At 38.6% G+C, this 17463-nt stretch overlaps 1 protein-coding gene across 2 annotated transcripts; it reads right to left on the reverse strand.

Annotated features, from left to right (window-relative positions):
- Positions 1-577: 577 nt before the first annotated feature.
- LOC147865994 (protein TORNADO 1-like) lies at positions 578-17215 on the reverse strand. 2 transcript variants are annotated; one of them, XM_087316357.1, is made up of 3 exons: positions 17096-17215; positions 3444-3741; positions 578-3325 (listed from the first exon to the last, which is right to left on the reverse strand). In XM_087316357.1, exons 1-3 carry the CDS (start codon positions 17129-17131, stop codon positions 666-668), a joined length of 2994 nt encoding a protein of 997 aa, XP_087172483.1. In that variant the 5' UTR covers positions 17132-17215; the 3' UTR covers positions 578-665. The 2 variants fall into 2 exon arrangements, with proteins under 2 accessions (XP_087172483.1, XP_087172482.1); XM_087316356.1 differs by lacking the exon at positions 17096-17215 and having other exon boundaries at positions 3444-3819.
- Positions 17216-17463: the final 248 nt, after the last annotated feature.

Genomic DNA, 17463 nt, shown 5'->3' on the forward strand with positions numbered 1-17463 from the left:
CTATTTATTGTCAAGTTCCTTTTCTTTTATCCTAGGAAATTAAAAAAGACAGTTTTTTTTAGTTAAACGAATACTTGATCACCCATTCGTATTCTTATTCGTTTGCATTCGAATAGGAAACCCAACGAATGCGAATATGTCAATCTATGATTACGTATGTGTACACATGCACACGTGTGCATGTGGACGGATACGAGGAAGTGTGAGTGAGTGAACATTTAACTTCAAAGCAAGAGACAACAAGAGAGAGCTAAAAGACATATAAATTGAACCATTTAGAACCAAGCCATTTAAGCCAAAACGTTTAAAAAGTACGTGAAATTGAATTGGGATGTACGTGCCTCGTTTTTTGGATGTGCAGAGTGGAAAAGAGTGTAAGTGAGTGAAAGTGAGCTTGAACATGAATTTCAGAGTATGAGAGTGTGAATGATCACAGTAAAAGATCGAAAACCTTTAACATTTAGCTTCAAAGCAGGAGACAACAAGAGAGAGCTAAAAGACAAAAAAGGACATAGAGAGACCAATACTTTAACAATGGAACAAATGAAAATAAATAATAGCGAAGCTTCACCTATTTATCATTTTGAAAATGTTATTGATCAAACTAAGGTTTTCAAACCAATGAGAAAACGTTATCTATTAAAAAACATATAGAAGTATATACTTTAGCCTAGTGAATAAGGTTTTTTTCCTTTATAGTGTGTCTCACATAACCATGCAACTTGAGTTCTCCCATCAACTTCATAGCTCGTACGTTTGAGAAGGAACTTCTTAGCTATGTTCTCATCAGTCAAACCTCCATTTTCCTTCAATATCGACGCCAAACACTTTTGCCACTTTTTGGAAGCAGACTCTAATGTACTTAAATATGTATCTTTCTTTGATTTAATAGTATTTTTTATAAGGGGATATTCATTGCCTAGATGTTTGAAGTGGGGGAACCAATTAGGAATCAAGGAGCTTGCATGTGGGACCACAGAAGAAATACCAAGTCTAGCAGCTATTATCAAAATACAAAGGAAACCATTAATAAAAGGAAGTGCTTTATTTAGTGTCGCCAATCGAGACTCTGACAAGCAGGTGAGGGTGATACCAGGTTGGTCTTTCACGGGATGTGGCAATCTCTTATGTTCACAATATAAATGGATTGTCACAAACTCCCCTTCCAAAAGTTTAGCCACGGATGTCATAAGTCTTTGATATGTCGAGCTACGAAATTTAAACATAAGGAAGGCAACACGAGGGAGTTGCTTCTCAGCTTCATTATCTAGAGCCATCACCAAAAGCTTGTTTACAGATTTCTCAACTTTGCTAATAACGTCTTCCCTCATACATTGAAGTTCTTTATGTATTTCCTCTAGCTTATTAGTCATTTGATCCACCTTATCATTTAATTTAAGAACCTCTTCATGAGTAGCATCCACCTTACGCCGTAAACTTAAAATTGACCTCACCATAATCTTACTAGATTGTACCTCTATTGTGTCTTCTGATGTCTTACCTTCTTGTACCAACTGGTTTTCAAGGTTCAACTTGCGCATGATCACATTTTCACGACTTTGATATTGCCTAGATATATCGACGTTATCATTCTCCAACAATGCATTCTCCACCTCCACCTCAAACCATTGTTTACATGAGTTGAAGACCTCCTCATAATACTCTGACCCTAAGAGATCTATAAAAGCACTCGTGAGAGAATGATACATGTCTCTAGTACATTTCCAATCATAAAATTCTTCCTTGCCTTCCTCAAATTTTTCTCGAAGTTGTTCCTTCAAGTAAGTTATTTTCACACATTGATCTTCTCTTTTTGGCGCATCTGATGGATCACGTAAGCAATCGGGCCGGATGACGCTCTCGATTAGCCTAACCCCTTGTATGCCAGTGGGTTGTGCACATATTGTGATCAAGGTGTTGATAATATGCTTTTCCACAAAAGCCAAGGTATTTAAGGCGTTTTCTTTCGTATTACTCTGTGCTCGAACCAACACATCTATCACATAATTTGATTTTGCTTGACATAGCACGATGATTATCTCAGTTTTTGGGAAACGTATGGATATGAAATCCTTGCCCAAAGTGACCTGAGCTTTATCATCCTTTGATTGGAAGGCATTGTTAAATAACACTTGAATCCTTGGAAAGAGTCCTGGTGTAAGAAATGTGCGCTTGTTGTTCTTACACCCTAGTCTTCTTCCCATATACACTAAAGTATCCTTATCATCATCCATCGGAGTCCATTGGGGTTGTTCCCTAGCCTCATCCTTGGACAATATGGCAGGGATAAAAATCCACTCTCCTGTGGTATGTGGGACTTTGGGAACTTTGCAACATAAGTGCATGGATTCCATCAACTCTACCAGTATTGACCCGTTCACTTTAGGTCTTATAATGGATTCAAACTTTTGCTCTAGGAAATGCTGGGGGATGTATCCATTGTCAAATACAATGGTACCCTTAGATGATCCTTTTGAGTTTGGGAAACCAATGAGGTTGCCCATGATTTGATTGCAAAACCAATTTGGATTGAGAACTATGTGCTTGATTTTGTTTATGTATATGATGTTGCCAGATTCATTCAAGGATAAGGCAATTATATTTAGCTTAGCTTTGTCACCGGTAAGATCGGAAAGCTGACCGTCAATATTGCAGATTTCGCTAAATTTGGTCCATGTAATGATTTGTTCATTTGTGATCTTTGAATGATCCCAGAGCTGTTTACTTACTTGCGAGCAGATGTCGTAGAGCTCGATACCTTGGAGCAACTCTTTGGCAATTCTGAATATACATTCTCCTACAGCTCTGACAGAATCTTTCTTTCTTGCATCCACTTCAAATGGAGGGTTCACGATGTCAATGACCCTTTCGAAATCTGATCGAAGAGAATCAATGGAAGGTGAGAGGGAGCGAGAGACAAACTCCACTTGATCTGATCGCGTGAATACCACCACCACTTTGATGGCAATGTTGGATTGAGGGATTTTGGAGGCGAGGAACTTGAGCCAGTACCTGAAGCTTGCTTTGAAGTCCCCGACTCTTTTCTCTACACCTCTGTGGCTACTTTCGCTATCCATGGGGCTCCAAACGAACATGAACATGGATGGGGACTGATAAGAGCTGGTTCCTATGTCTGGGAACATGCAGTCGTGGAATGCGTGGAACTGTTGTTGGCCTGCCATGTCCCACACAGACACTCGGATTCCATCCTTTTTTATGGCCTGCACCTCGATTCCTTGTGTACGCTCTCCTGTAAACAGAGCTCTCAGCTTATCTGTCTTGCTGCCATAGATGGAACGCATGGTGGATACAAGGGTAGTCTTTCCTGGAGCAATCAAAATAAGAAAATTATGTATTGCAATGGTTTAGTGTGATTACACCCCCATCAATCTAGCCTGCTGTTTTGATTTGTCAATATTTGAGAATGTTCTCTGTTTTTCTACCTGCGAATGGATCTCCGCAGATGAACAATCGCATGGAAGTCGCAGGCACTCGCTTCAAATCTGATCCCAACAAGAAATTGCGCTGGTTCCTCCACAGCTGCGTCTGAATGGCAGGATCCAGAAGCCCTAATGTTTGAAAGAAAGGAAGGCCGGATCGAGCAAGAGCATCCACCACTGCAGAAACAGCAGATCTGCTTAAACAATTTGGCAGCCAACCTAATTGAAGGCCGTATAATTGAGGAGGAGAAGAATGGAGGGTGCGGCCAGCTGTCTTGGCCCCTTTCATTGGGGGTGCTAGGTGATCCATGAAATCCATTAGCTCCTCCTCTTTCATTGGACTCCACATACTCTCTAGAGAGAGCTCTTTGAGCTTCGGCCAGTGCCCCCCCATTCCCAATTTTCGTCTTCACCAAATGACGTCTGAATTCGCCTCAAGGCTTCCTGTGGAACAAAATTGGTGGTATCGACGAGGAAGAGGTAACCGTTCTCAACATTGGGAAGATTAATTAAGTCTAGATCATGAGTTACAGATGTTGAGATTGAACAGAGGTTAAATAGAGCTGCTCTCGATTTCTCCACCGCTTCTCTCAACTTATCGTATCTCCAGCACGTGAAGATGAGTCGGTGAGGGGGTGGGAGGCGCTCCATGAATAAGAAGCGAAGAGAATGGACGGAAATTAATAAAACGAGGACGAATGTAGAGTCCTCTCAAGTTTTAGCAATACGTCTCTCTCTCTCTCTCTCTCTTGTCTCTAATAGAAAAATGTGTGGACTGAGGTTTCTTCTTCCCTATCTTAATCTATTCCCTTTCCATGTAGTTGTTAACACAAAGGGAAGACGCGTGATCGTCTTGCCCCTCGCGGTCGATATCCTACATATGACTCTTCGGTCAAGAGGTCGATATCCTACGTTTGTGTGAGTAATGGTCACGTCCTATCATAATGTGGTAGGGAATCAAGGATATCTTTTGTTAGTTCAAGTTTCTCCATCCTATCCATCTACTATTCCCTGGTAGGGATATGTTTTGTTTTATACAACATAATGGAGTGGTGTGAATATCATATTTGGTGGTGTTTGATATCCACATTATATCATGGGATGTGTTCTCGTAATTTATTTGGTGTTTATGAGGTATCACACGATGGCTTCTTCACATTATTGTGGTGCTGATATTCGATACATTAATATCATCGCCACATATCATCACCCTTTTTAGTGTACATTATTGTGGTGTTGACATGAACAAAATGATACAAAACACCCCCCCTCACTTTTTGTTGCCTCCCTTCACTTAGCTTTTTGGGCACCATTTAGTTGAGGTTTCTCGGCAACTTCGTTGATGGGAGAAAAGTTGATGCAAATTAACATCCACTTTTTTGTCCTTCCAAAAAGTTGGATCTTTCAATGCATGAGGTGGAAGGAAGCACACCTAAAGTTGATCTCTTCATTAGAATGTTTGATGAAACGGAGTTGAAACTATATATTTGAATGGTTCAAATGACAAAACATATTCCATATGAGTGAGAGAAAGACGAATTTCATGGATAGATGCACACGCCGTTTGCAATTCCTTTTAGCATCTTCGTCTTCTGTCAAAAGTCTCGGGCATATTATTTGTCTTTTCAATTTATTGTCGTGTTTCCTTTCCCTTGCATGACCTTTTGGTTGGCCTCTAAGGAAATTTGTATAAGATGTTGGTCATCCTCGTGGGCCATTTGTAGAAAAGAAGATTGTGTAAGTAAGTAGAAGATAGAAATGTAGAAATGAAATTTGTAAAACTAGGCTCAATATTATCATTGTATAATTCCAATTACCGACTAACAAATATAAGTTAATGAGGAATGAATGTACGAGGTTAAGGGCATTTTTGCCTTTGTAGTGAATTTACCCTTAGGTCTTAAAATAACGTACCCTATATAATCAACCCCAATAAGACGAAGGTCAACTCAAGATTTCTGATAGTTATCCCTTTCTTTAACACCTCATCCATTTGCATTAGTATGCAAGAATGTTCCAAATGGGTAGCAAAGAGAGCCTTTCACTAGTGCATTTGTGAATGCATGCCCATTACATGGAATTCAGAGTTCTAGGGTTCTTGCATCACCAAAATGTTGACACCTGCACTGAGTAGTTTAGTATTTAAACCCACATTTGGTAATGCTTTAGTTGCATCCACATAAGCTTTGAAAAGTAGGAATTTTTGTATGGGCAAATAGAAAAATTAAGCTAAACTAAAGGCTTATTGTTATTTGGATTTGGGTGATTCAAGTTGCCATCCAAGCTATTGCACATATGATTGTTCTAATGATTCTTCTGATTGTTCTAGAGTAAGCTTCTTCAAGGGAGATGCCCATATGATCCCCAATCTATTACACAACATATGACTATTCCACAATAAGCTTCTTCAAGAGAGATGCCCATATGATCCGATTGTAATGAATAAGACCCATGACAAAAGAGAAAGAGGATGCATGTGTGGACTAAATGAACAAAAGAAAAATGTGAAGGAGTGGATAAAAAGTTGAAAAGTGAGTCGAATGCTTTGAAGTTTGAAGCATGTAATGGATATCATAACATGTCATTTTTAGTGAAAGATAACAAGTTCACTAAGAAGCTTTTTAATTTTTTGTACATGTACTAAACACTTCTTTTAGTTGAGGGATACCTTTGTTAAAAAGGATTACTTGAGTGTTTTCTATCCAATTGTTGGTCCCCAATTGGTTAAAAAGGTTTCTCATTTACACCATTTGAATGTCAAACGTCAAAATAATTTCAATATGAATGAGACAACAAGGATTTGAATAATTCGGCATTGTTGTGATTCATGGCTTTGGCATCTTGGTCTTCTCTCACATTGATGTTTACTCTTATAGCATAAAGTCAAAAGTTTAGGGCATGTTAATTAAAGTGCAATGCCGCGTTTCCTTTTCCTTCCATGACTTGTGACTGGACTTTAAGAAAATTGGGATAATATGTTGGCCACTTTTGCATCGTGTAATATGAAAGTAGAGGACGCAAATGTGAAACGAAAATGGGTTTGTTTTCTATTTGTAAATTTAGGCCCAATAATGAAATAGATAGTTGTGTAATTAGGCTCATTATAGATATGCGAATTAATTAAGGAGAATTAATGAAAGTACACTTATTTTTCTTGGGACTTTGAAGCAAATTGTTTCTCGAAGTAAAGTATACAAATGTCATCCAGTTTCAGGTTGGTGTGCTCAATTGATTCATAGCAGTTAACTAACAACAAACTCAAGTGAGTTTCTGGTACAAGTTCCAAACTTGGTTGAGTCTATGCACATAGTGAAATAATAAGATGCACTCAATCAAGCTTACATATACAAATGAATGTTAATCACGGTCAAATTTGGACATTTGAACAACTTTTAGGTTGATCTAGTTTGCATGCACAATTGAATCCACAAATCCATGATCAAGTTGATATGTTCAATTTCCTCAATATGCTCAAATAAGTTTTGGGCTTTGCCAAGTTTCTTGGGTCAAACTATTCCTACACTTGATTTGGGTTTGAACAGTTGAAGGAGATCTCCACTTCTCAACATTAGTGACCTTGATCAAGTGTAGATGCATTTTAATAATTAACCCAATGGTTTTGTAGTTCATGAATTTCTTGTTGGAGTTCGAGCATGTAACTGTTTTCAATGTGCCTATAGAATACTACTTCTTAATTGGTTGTTCTTGTTTAGATTGCTCGTATCACTATCTAACCTTTTGTTGGTGAGATGGGTGCCATTGACTGTCAATCACTTTGGAACTATAATGCTATAAACTAGCTACGAAGTAGATTGAATCTTACTCTAGGAAACAATTACTTTCACTTGACTTAACTATGACTTAATCACAAAGAGACTTTATGATGTTTCTATATACATGATAGAAGAATGAAGAGATAATAAATCACTGCCATGATCCAACTTTCATCTTAATCAAGATTAGGAAAAGTAGATTATTGTACTCCATCATAGTTACTTATAAGTGGATTGAACATATATTAGTCACTATCCTAATAGACGTAGGGTGTGATCTTATATATATATTTAACAACAAGAAGATTTGTTATTGCCTCATTTTATGTTTTAAAGATGGTTCAAAATATTATGAAGTTGATGACGCAGAACATGCTCGATGAGGGTTTCTCATGAGCGTTGTCCTCTAAGTCGATGTTTTGTATCAGCTTTTCCAACCTTCCAAGTTGATGTTTTTGCATGGTGTTGGATGATGAGTATTTAAAGTTTCTCCATCCTATCAATGTACTTGTGGTATGTGATTAATGTGATGCAAATTTGATATCTTTCATTGTGTGGTAGGGATATGTGTTGTTTCATGTGGTGGTGTGAATATTATAGTTGATGGTGTTTGATATCATGCAATGTGTTCTGGTGATTTATTTTTGTTCATTAGGTATCACACAATGTGTTCAAATATTATTGGTGCGAATATTTAGTCCAATATCAACACCATGTAATATCAAAGTTTTTGTTGTGAAAACACAACTCGTCACTTTTTGTTGTCTCCCTTACCTTCACTTTTGGACCCCCATTAACTGCGATTTCTCGTCATCTTGGTTGATCTAATGCATTAAGATTTGTCCATCTATCTTGATTACTATTACATCTCTTCATTTGATTGCCAAATGACAAAACAAATCCAATATGAGTGAGAAAAAAAGAATTCATTGATTGACACACATGCCACTTGTAGTGCCTTTTGGCATCTTTGTCTTCTGCGACATTTGGGGTTTACTCATATTATAAAGTCAAAAGTCTTGGTAGGTTATTCGTCATTTCAACATAGTAGTGTGTTTCCTTTCTTGGTAGGTTATTCATTTTTTCAATGTAGTGTCATGTTGCCTTTCCCATTCCTTGTCCTAATGTGATGAGGGCATATGAGGAATTGAGTTAAACTAAATCTATACAAAAGATTGAATGTAAGACAAGGACAAGAGACAAGATCAACTTGAAGACAATGAAAATAATGAACTTAAGAACATCAAACATACTTTGTTTAATCATCAAAGAGCTCATATTATGAGTGAGAGGTCAATTGCTCAAATTTATAATGGACGATGAAGGGAGAACATTGATCTATAATAAGGAACGAGGTGTAAGGTCGAGGAATGCTTCTTTAAAAATGGAAAGGAACGTAAATGGACCATATCTATCTTCCTCAGCTCTGCTGAGCAATAGCCGTCCCGAGTTGTAATATCATATCTCCTCTCTTGAAACCCATCTCTATCATGAAAGTCTCCTCTCTCTCCTCTCAAATCTTGCCAGTCATTGTGGACCACATCATACTCCCTACCCCAAAACCAGAAAATGAAGCAGGTGGTGCAAACCTTCTCCGAAGCAGCCATGAAGATCCTCTCATGTATATCTTGTTGGGTCTATCCACTCAAGTGGAGGCCATGACATGGAGTTGCCTGAGAGCCAAATACCAACTCAGTGTCGAATCAGCTGGGTGCTGATTCGGGCTGAGTGTTGAATTGGTTGGGCATCGATTCAGGTTGAGCGTTGATTCAACTGGACGCCGAATCGACTTAGAGCTAAAGAAAGGAAACATTTATATGTTTATTAATATATATATATATATATATATACGTTTTTTATGTGTCCTTTTTTCTTCTTGTGTGCGTGTGTGTTTTTTGTATGTTTATGTGTAAATGCAGATACACAAAGAGGAGACGTTACTCCAAAAAGGCTGATAAAAAGAAGGCATAGACAAAAAACGCATAGAGGGAAAAAACTAAGAGAAAGACAGAGAAAATAGAGCACGTTACAGAGAAAAACTACACACGAGTGAACAGAACTAAGGTTGGAAAAACAAAGATTCCAGAAGAAGAGGTGTGTGAGAAAAACACAACAAAGCTTCTGCAAGAAAATAGAAACAAGTGTGAGAGCTCAAGAACAGGGTGATCGAGAGCGAGAACTCGTTGCAAGTGTAAAGACGGAGATCTAACGAGGTGCTGTCTGGACTACCCAAAAGAGTCACAACAACTCTTTGTCCACTTGTAACAGGTTTATTTGTTCTGTGTTTTTGTTTTTTTTCCCTATTGTTTATCCTATCTGGTAGGGTGAATATTGTATCCAAGGCAGTAGCCTTGAAATATATGTGCATATCTCTAGAGTAAGCTCTAGAGGTTGTCAACACCTTTGTATAGTCAGAAAATAGTGAATTTGTTTCGGAACCTAAGGTTCCCGTGGTTTTTCCCAATTTTTGGTTTTCCACGTTAAATCTCAATGGACTCTCTCATTTTCATCTTGTGGCTTCATCTATTGTTTATCAAGTGTTAATTCTGTTTGAAATTTTAATCATCTCGATTCCACTCCATATTCCCAACAAGTGGTAACAGAGCAAGGTTCATACCTCTGCAAAGACTTGGAATATGGATGAATCATTAGGCGGAATGATTAAACTGACAGGATCCAACTACCCCATTTGGAAGTCCAAAATGTGGGACATGTTGTATGTAAGGACATGTGGTTGCCCGTACTACATGGTATGAGCAAACCTGAGAACATAGATACATCAACCTGGGAGGCCATGCATCTAAAGACATCTGCATATATTCGATGTTTTATAGACATGAGTCTATATAACAATTTCTGTGATGAAACCAAAGCGCACGAGTTATGGAGAAAAATTGAGAGTATGTTTCAAACAAAAAATGCTTTGAATAGAGTCTTCGTGTTGAAACTTGTAAGACTTAGGTATCAAGATGTCTCTAGTATGGCAGAGCATCTTAATACGTTTCAAGCACTTATAAGTCAAATTGTCTCTCTAGATATACCTCTAGCAAATGAGGTTTTGACCTTGTTATTGTTAGGCTCTCTCCCAGATAGTTGGGAAACCCTTGTTGTGACGCTTGGCACTGCAACGCAACAAAAGGACCTAACATTGGACATGCTTAAGTCGAATCTTCGACATGAAGAAGCACGATGAAAGGAGCAGGAGTCCAACTTTGACCATAAAGCCTTAGTCATAGAAAACAACTCCTCTAGAGGATGAAACCATGTTAGGGGTCCACAAAATCATAGAAATAATTCTAAGGGGAGGTCAAAGTCTAGTAGTAGAAAAGACTTCAAGAAAGATTTTTCATGTCGTTATTGTGGTGGTCCAAACCATTATGAGAGAGACTGTTGGAAGAAAAAGAGAGACCAAAAGAAAGGAACCACCGATAATAAGAGCAATGACCTCACTACAGCCACTTGTGATGGCAACATTGTCATTGCTTGTGATGACGCGCGTGTGTTAGCTTAGCATGCCAACAAACTGATTGGATTATTGACTCGGGAGCCTCGTATCAAATTACTCCATATCGAGAGATGTTCTCGTCATATGCCGGTGCTGACTTTGGCAAAGTCAAAATGGCTAACCACGGCATAACAGAGGTTGTCGGCATAGGAAATATAATTCTAACCACGAGCACGGGTTGCAAACTAGTATTAAATGATGTTAGGCATGTACCGGACATTCGGGTGAATATTATTTCAGTCGGTAAGCTTATTCACAGAGGGAGGAGGGATTACGTCGTTTTATAATTCAATGTCGCGTACTTTATAAAGTGTCTTTATTTTCGAAAGTTTCTAAATGTCGTGATTGAAAGCCAAGGTTGTGCAACATGCTTGACATGGAATGCATCAGGCAATGGTTTTGAATTAGATGTCTTTCTTCACCATGAAGGCGTCAAGGTAAATGCCCAGGTTTCTACTCCTAGGAAGTAGAACTTCTCTTGATTTCTCGCTCACTTCTCTGATCCCGTTCGATTCCCGCTCGGTGATGATGAGGCGGTGAGGCGGTGGAAGAAGCTGCTGAGCCATGGTAGGAATTGGGAACAGCAGGGTGAAGAAGAACTTACGCTAAGAAGAGGAAGAATGTGTAGACCAAAGTAATGTGATTTCTCTCTGTCTCTGTCATTTCGGAATTACAGGAAGGAGATTCAGATGAAACAGAAAAAATGTGTATATATGTATAAGAGACTGAGTTCACTTCAATGGAGATTAATGTAGCATAGATTTTGTGATTTGTTTTGTTGACATTTTCTCTGGTTGGGCTCCACTTAATTGACAATTTACTCATTGTTTTTGAATCTGATTTTTTGGATTTTCTGATCTGGACAGAGAAAAGGAAAAGGAAATGTTGGAAACCATATTTGACTGTCAATTATAACTATTCAAGCAGAGACAACCAAGCTGCCTAATGAATCTCCTTACAATAATGCATCGGGCATCCAATGTGATGATGATGGCAAATTGGTCATTGTTAAACTCGATTGTTCACCACCACTTTCGTGATGAATTTTACGAAAGGTCTATTGATCCATCCATCAATCAAGTGGGAATATCGTGCGAGAACTTGGTGCAGTCATCGAAGTTTTATTGTGGCTTACTTTGGTATGTTATAATTTTTTTGAATCAATAGCTCACAAAAGCATTGACTAGATTCTTGTTTTGTTTAGAGAGTTTGATATGACATGGATGAATTAGGTTTGGAAACTTGCAGTGCATGCACTGACAGGATACACTCTATGGAGGTTCTTCATTGTGGGTTTGTGATCAAATGATTTCACTAACTGGCCTATACATGGAGGTGAAGATAGACATATTTGAGTATCAGTGGGAAAAAACTCTATGCAATTGAAATGCACCGATAAATTATGAAGAATTAAGAATTTTCACTAGCTGACCTATATGTGGAGGCGAAGATAGACATATTTGAGTATCAGTGAAAAAAACTCCTATGCAATTGAAATGCATGTCAATAAATTATGAAGAAATAAGAATTTCTATTACACATATTTGAAACTTTCCTATGCAATTGAAATGCATGATAAATTATGAAGAAATAAGATTTTGTATCAGACATATTTTAGTATCAGTGAAATAAACTATGAAGAACTAAGATTTTCTATTGACCAAGCTAGATGATTATGCATTGCTATGAAGAAGTAAGAAATGCATGAAATAAACTATAAAGAAGTAAGATTTTCTATTGACCAAGTTCGATGATTATGCATTGCTATGAAACCATACATGAATGATAGTTTGGAGCGCTAACATTTTCTAAGCAATCAAAAAACACTGCTGAGTTCTATTAATCTCATCACTACATACAACATATTAGCATGGAACGACCATTAGGGATCTCTTATCACTTGGACATAACGAATGTTTGGCAGGTAATTTGTATTTGGCTCCAAGATCCTTGTATACTTTACTCCACAAACTATTTCATGTACATATAAGAAGCACGTGGTTGGGAGTGAGAGCATTTAAAGCTTCCCTTAAGGGGGGGGGGGGGGGTATTAGATTGTCAAACGTTCGATCAAGTGGTTCATAAACCATTTAAATCTGTTGATCAGATTGTGTACCTTAAATTTGCTAATAGAATTTGATGATTAAAATTTGGAATGATGGGAGTTTCTCAATCAGTAGTCTTTTCTATCCAGAACGTGATGATTGTTTATTCAAGGTAACTATTTTTTTATTAGATACGTTAATGATGGATGATATCTCCAGCCTTACACTAACTCTGAATGTGTATGTGTGTGTGTGTGTGTGTGTGTGCGCGCGCGTGCGTGTATCAAATTTCAATGTAATTTTTTGTGCATGTGTAAATTTCTCTACAGACGCGTCACGCCCTAATACATAAATAGTGATGGGCCCAATCCAAACCATTTACAAATTACCAAGCCATATAAACCGAACCATTTAGAACCAAGCCATTTATTAAGCCAAAACGTGTAAAAAGTAGGTGAAATTGAACTGGGCTTTGTGGGCCTCGTTTTTTGGATCGAATCTGGAGAGTGGGGGAGAGTGTGAGTTAGTGAGTGAAAGTGATATTGGAGCGTAAATTTCAGAGTGTGAGCGATCGTAGTAAGAGAGCGTCGACAGCCTTTAGCATTTAGGTTCAAAGCAAGAGACAACACGAGAGAGCTAAAAGACACGCTGAGAGAGAGCAATAATTTAACAATAGAACAAATGAAAAGAAATAATATGAGAGGCTTCACCATTTTATCAATTTTTGTAACCGTCGCAAGATGCTAATATGTGACATGTATAATGTGTCGCCTTGCGACAGGCACAAAATGTGTAGCTCTACGACGAAGCCATGCATGTCATTATATGACGCCTATACTACATTGCTCACATCCTCAATATGTAAAATACGTACTAGGCGCGTGCATCAAAGGTACAAGAGACATTTTTTGCGTTGATAACACCCTATTTTGTATTAGTGTTTTGTATATCGTTTAGATGCTTTAGGAGATTGTTGAAGAAACATTATCACATTAAATATTTAGTTTGTTAAGATTATTATTTAAGAGAGAAAAGGAAGTGTTTTCTTCAGCCTAATACACATTTTTTTGTTACAGCTTAATAATGCTTGAGAACAACTCTTGCATATTTCATCTCCTTAAAGGAGATACAACTTTGATCAAGAGAAAGACGTGCACTAGTGCAACATACCTAAAAGAGACACATTGATTTCTTTTAGGTACAAAAGCCCATGCAGGTGTCGTGAAGGAACACAAAAGGTTTCAAGAAAAGTAAGAATTTCAAACCAATGAGAAAATGTTATCTATTCAAACACATATAGAATGATATACTTTAGCCTAGTGAAAAGGGCCTTTTTCCTTATAGTGTGTCTCACATAACCATGCAACTTGAGTTCTCCCATCAACTTCATAGTTGGCACATTTGAGGAGGAACTTCTTAGATATGTTCTCCTCACTCAATCCTCCATTTTCCTCCAATATCAATGCCAAACACTTTTGCCACTCTTTGGAAGCAGATTCTAATGTAAATAGATATGTATCTTTGTTTGATTTAATAGTAGTTTGTATCATGGGGTATCCATTTGCTAGTTGTTTGAAGTGGGGGGACCAATTAGGAATCAAGGAGCTTGCAATTGGAACCACGGAGGAAACACCAAGCCTAGTAGCTATTATTAGAACACGAAGGAAACCATTGATATAAGGAAGAGCTTTATTTAGAGTCCTTAATCGAGACTCTGACAAGTAGGTGAGGGTGATACCAGGTTGACCTTTCACTGGATGTGGCAATCTCTTATATTCACAATATAAATGGATTGTCACAAACTCCCCTTCCAAAAGTTTAGCCACGAATGTCGTAAGTCTTTGAAGTGTCGAGTTACGAAATTTAAACATAAGGAAGGCAACACGAGGGAGTTGCTTCTCAGCTTCATTATCTCGAGCCATCTCCAAAAGCTTGTTTACGGATTTCTCAACTTTGCTAATAACATCTTCCCTCATACATTGAAGTTCTTTATGTATTTCCTCTTGCTTATTAGTCATTTGATCCACCTTATCATGTAACTTTAGAACCTCTTCATGAGTTGCATCGACCTTACGATGTAAACTTAAAATTGACCTTACCATAAACTTACTAGATTGCACCTCTATTGTGTCTTCTGATGTCTTCCCTTCTCGCACCAACTGGTTTTCAAGGTTAGGCGTGATCATATTTTCACGACCTTGATATTGCCTAGATAAATTGACTTTATCATTGTTCAACAATGCGTTCTCCACCTCCACCTCAAACCATTGTTTACATGAGTTGAAGACCTCCTCATAATACTCTGACCCTAAGAGATCTATGAGAGCACTCGTGAGAGACTGATACATGTCTCTAGTACATTTCCAATCATAAAATTCTTCTTTGCCTTCCTCAAATTTTTCTCGTAGTTGTTCCTTCAAGTAAGTTATTTTCACACATTGATCCTCTCTTTTTGGTGCATTTGATGGATCATGTAAGCAATCGGGCCGGATGACGCTCTCGATCAACTTAACCCCTTGTATGCCAGTGGGTTGTGCACATATTGTGATCAAGGTGTTGATAATATGCTTTTCCACAAAAGCTAAGGTATTTAACATGTTTTCTTTAGTATTACTTTGTGCTCGAACCAACACATCTATCACATAGTTTGATTTTGCTTGGCATAGTACGATGATTATCTTATTTTTTGGGAAACGTATAGATATGAAATCCTTGCCCAATGTCACTTGAGCTTTATCATCCTCAGATTGAAAGGCATTGTTAAATAACACTTGAATCCTCGGAAATAGTCCCGGTGTAAGAAACGTGCAGTTGTTGTTCTCACACCCTAGTCTTCTTCCCATATACACTAAAGTATCCTTATCATCATCCATCGGAGTCCATTGGGGTTGTTCCCTAGCCTCATCCTTGGACAATATGGCAGGGATAAAGATCCACTCGCCCGTGGTATCGGGGACTTTGGGAACTTTGCAACATAAGTGCATGGCTTCCATCAACTCTACCAGCAATGAACCATGCACTTTAGGTCTTATAATGGATTCAAACTTCTGCTCTAGGAAATGCTGGGGGATGTATCCATTCTCAAATACAATTGTACCTTTAGATGATCCTTTTGAGTTTGGGAAACCAATGAGGTTGCCCATAATCTGATTGCAAAACCAGTTGGGATCTAGAACTATGTGCTTGATTTTGTTTATGTATATGATGTTACCAGATTCATTCAAGGATAAGGCAATTATATTTAGCTTAGCTTTGTCATGGGTGGGATTGGAAAGCTGACCATCAATATTGCAGATTTGGCTGAATTTCGTCCATGTAATGATTTGTTCATTTGTGCTCTTTGAATGATTCCAGAGATGTTTACTTACTTGCGTGCAGATGTCGTAGAGCTCGATACCTTCGAGTACCTCTTTGGCAATTCTGAAAATACATTCTCCTACAGCTTTGACAGAATCTTTCTTTCTTGCATCCACATCAAATGCAGGGTCCACGATGTCAATCACCCATTTAAATTCTGATCGAAGAGATTCAATTGAAACTGAGAGAGAGCTTGAGACAAACTCCATTTGGTCTGATCGAGTGAATACCACAATCACTCTGAGGGCAATGTTGGATTGACGGCTTTTGGAGGCGAGGAACTTGAGCCAGTACCTGAAGCTTGCTTCGAAGTCCCCGACGCTTTTCTTTGCGCCTCTGTCGCTACTTTCGCTATCCATGGGGCTCCAAACGAACATGAACATGGATGGAACATGATAAGAGCTTGACCCTATGTCTGGGAACATGCAGTCGTGGAATGCGTGGAACTGTTCATGGCCTGCACCTCAATTCCTTGTGTGCGAACCTCCGGTAAGCAGGGCTTTTAGCTTATCTCGCTTGAGTGTATAGATGGAACGCATGGTGGATACAAGGGTAGTCTTTCCTGCACCAATCAAAATAAGCAAATTATGCATTGGAAGTGTTTAGTTTGAATTACACCTCATCAATCTAGCCTCCTGCCTGATTTTCAACATTTTGAGAGTGTGTTCTGTGTTTTATACCTGCGAATGGATCCCCGCAGATGAATAGTCTCATGGAAGTCGCAGGCACTCGCTTCAGATCTGATCCCAACAAGAAATTTCGTTGGTTCCTCCACAGCTGGGCCTCGACGGCAGGCTCCTGAAGCCCTATACCTTCAAGGAAAGGAAGGCCGGAGCGAGAAAGTGCATCCACAACCGCAGCAGTAGCAGATCGGCTTAATTCACCCCTCTGGCTACCTAATTGAAGGCTGTATAATTGAGGAGGTGATGAAAAGATCCTACCAGCTGTCTCCGCTCCATTCTTTAGGGGTGCTAGGTGATCTATGAAATCCATTAGCTCCTCCTCTGTCATTCCAATAGGATTGTGTAGAGAGAGCTCTTTGAGATTCGTCCAATGCCGCAAGAAACCAGTGCTCCTTTTAAAGTCAATGCGATAGTCGTGAGATTGGCGGCAGCCGTGAGGATGGCCATCCGTTGTTGTTGTTGTTGTGTAGTAGAGGCATCATCATCATCATCATCATGTCTGAAATCGAACATCATGTCTCTGCCCCCCCATTCCCAAGCTCGAGTTTTTACTCCTTCACCATATGACTCATAATGATATCCCCCTTCAAGTTCAGGTGTAGTACTGTGGAGGAAGAGGTTCTCAACATTGGCAAGATTAATTAAGAGAATTATGAGAGG

The sequence above is a fragment of the Azolla caroliniana genome, unplaced genomic scaffold (assembly GCF_043228905.1).
Source record: "Azolla caroliniana isolate FFs.n. ecotype wild unplaced genomic scaffold, voAzoCaro1.0.p SCAF_3, whole genome shotgun sequence".
Taxonomy (NCBI): domain Eukaryota; kingdom Viridiplantae; phylum Streptophyta; class Polypodiopsida; order Salviniales; family Salviniaceae; genus Azolla; species Azolla caroliniana.

Bases quoted from the DNA above. Each gene is read 5' to 3' on its own strand.
- LOC147865994 (XM_087316356.1), bottom strand. From the start codon at position 3,789: ATGTGGAGTCCAATGAAAGAGGAGGAGCTAATGGATTTCATGGATCAC. The intron at 3,326-3,443 runs GTAGAAAAACAG...TGATTGCTCCAG, and splicing joins CTGCGGAGATCCATTCGCAG to GAAAGACTACCCTTGTATCC.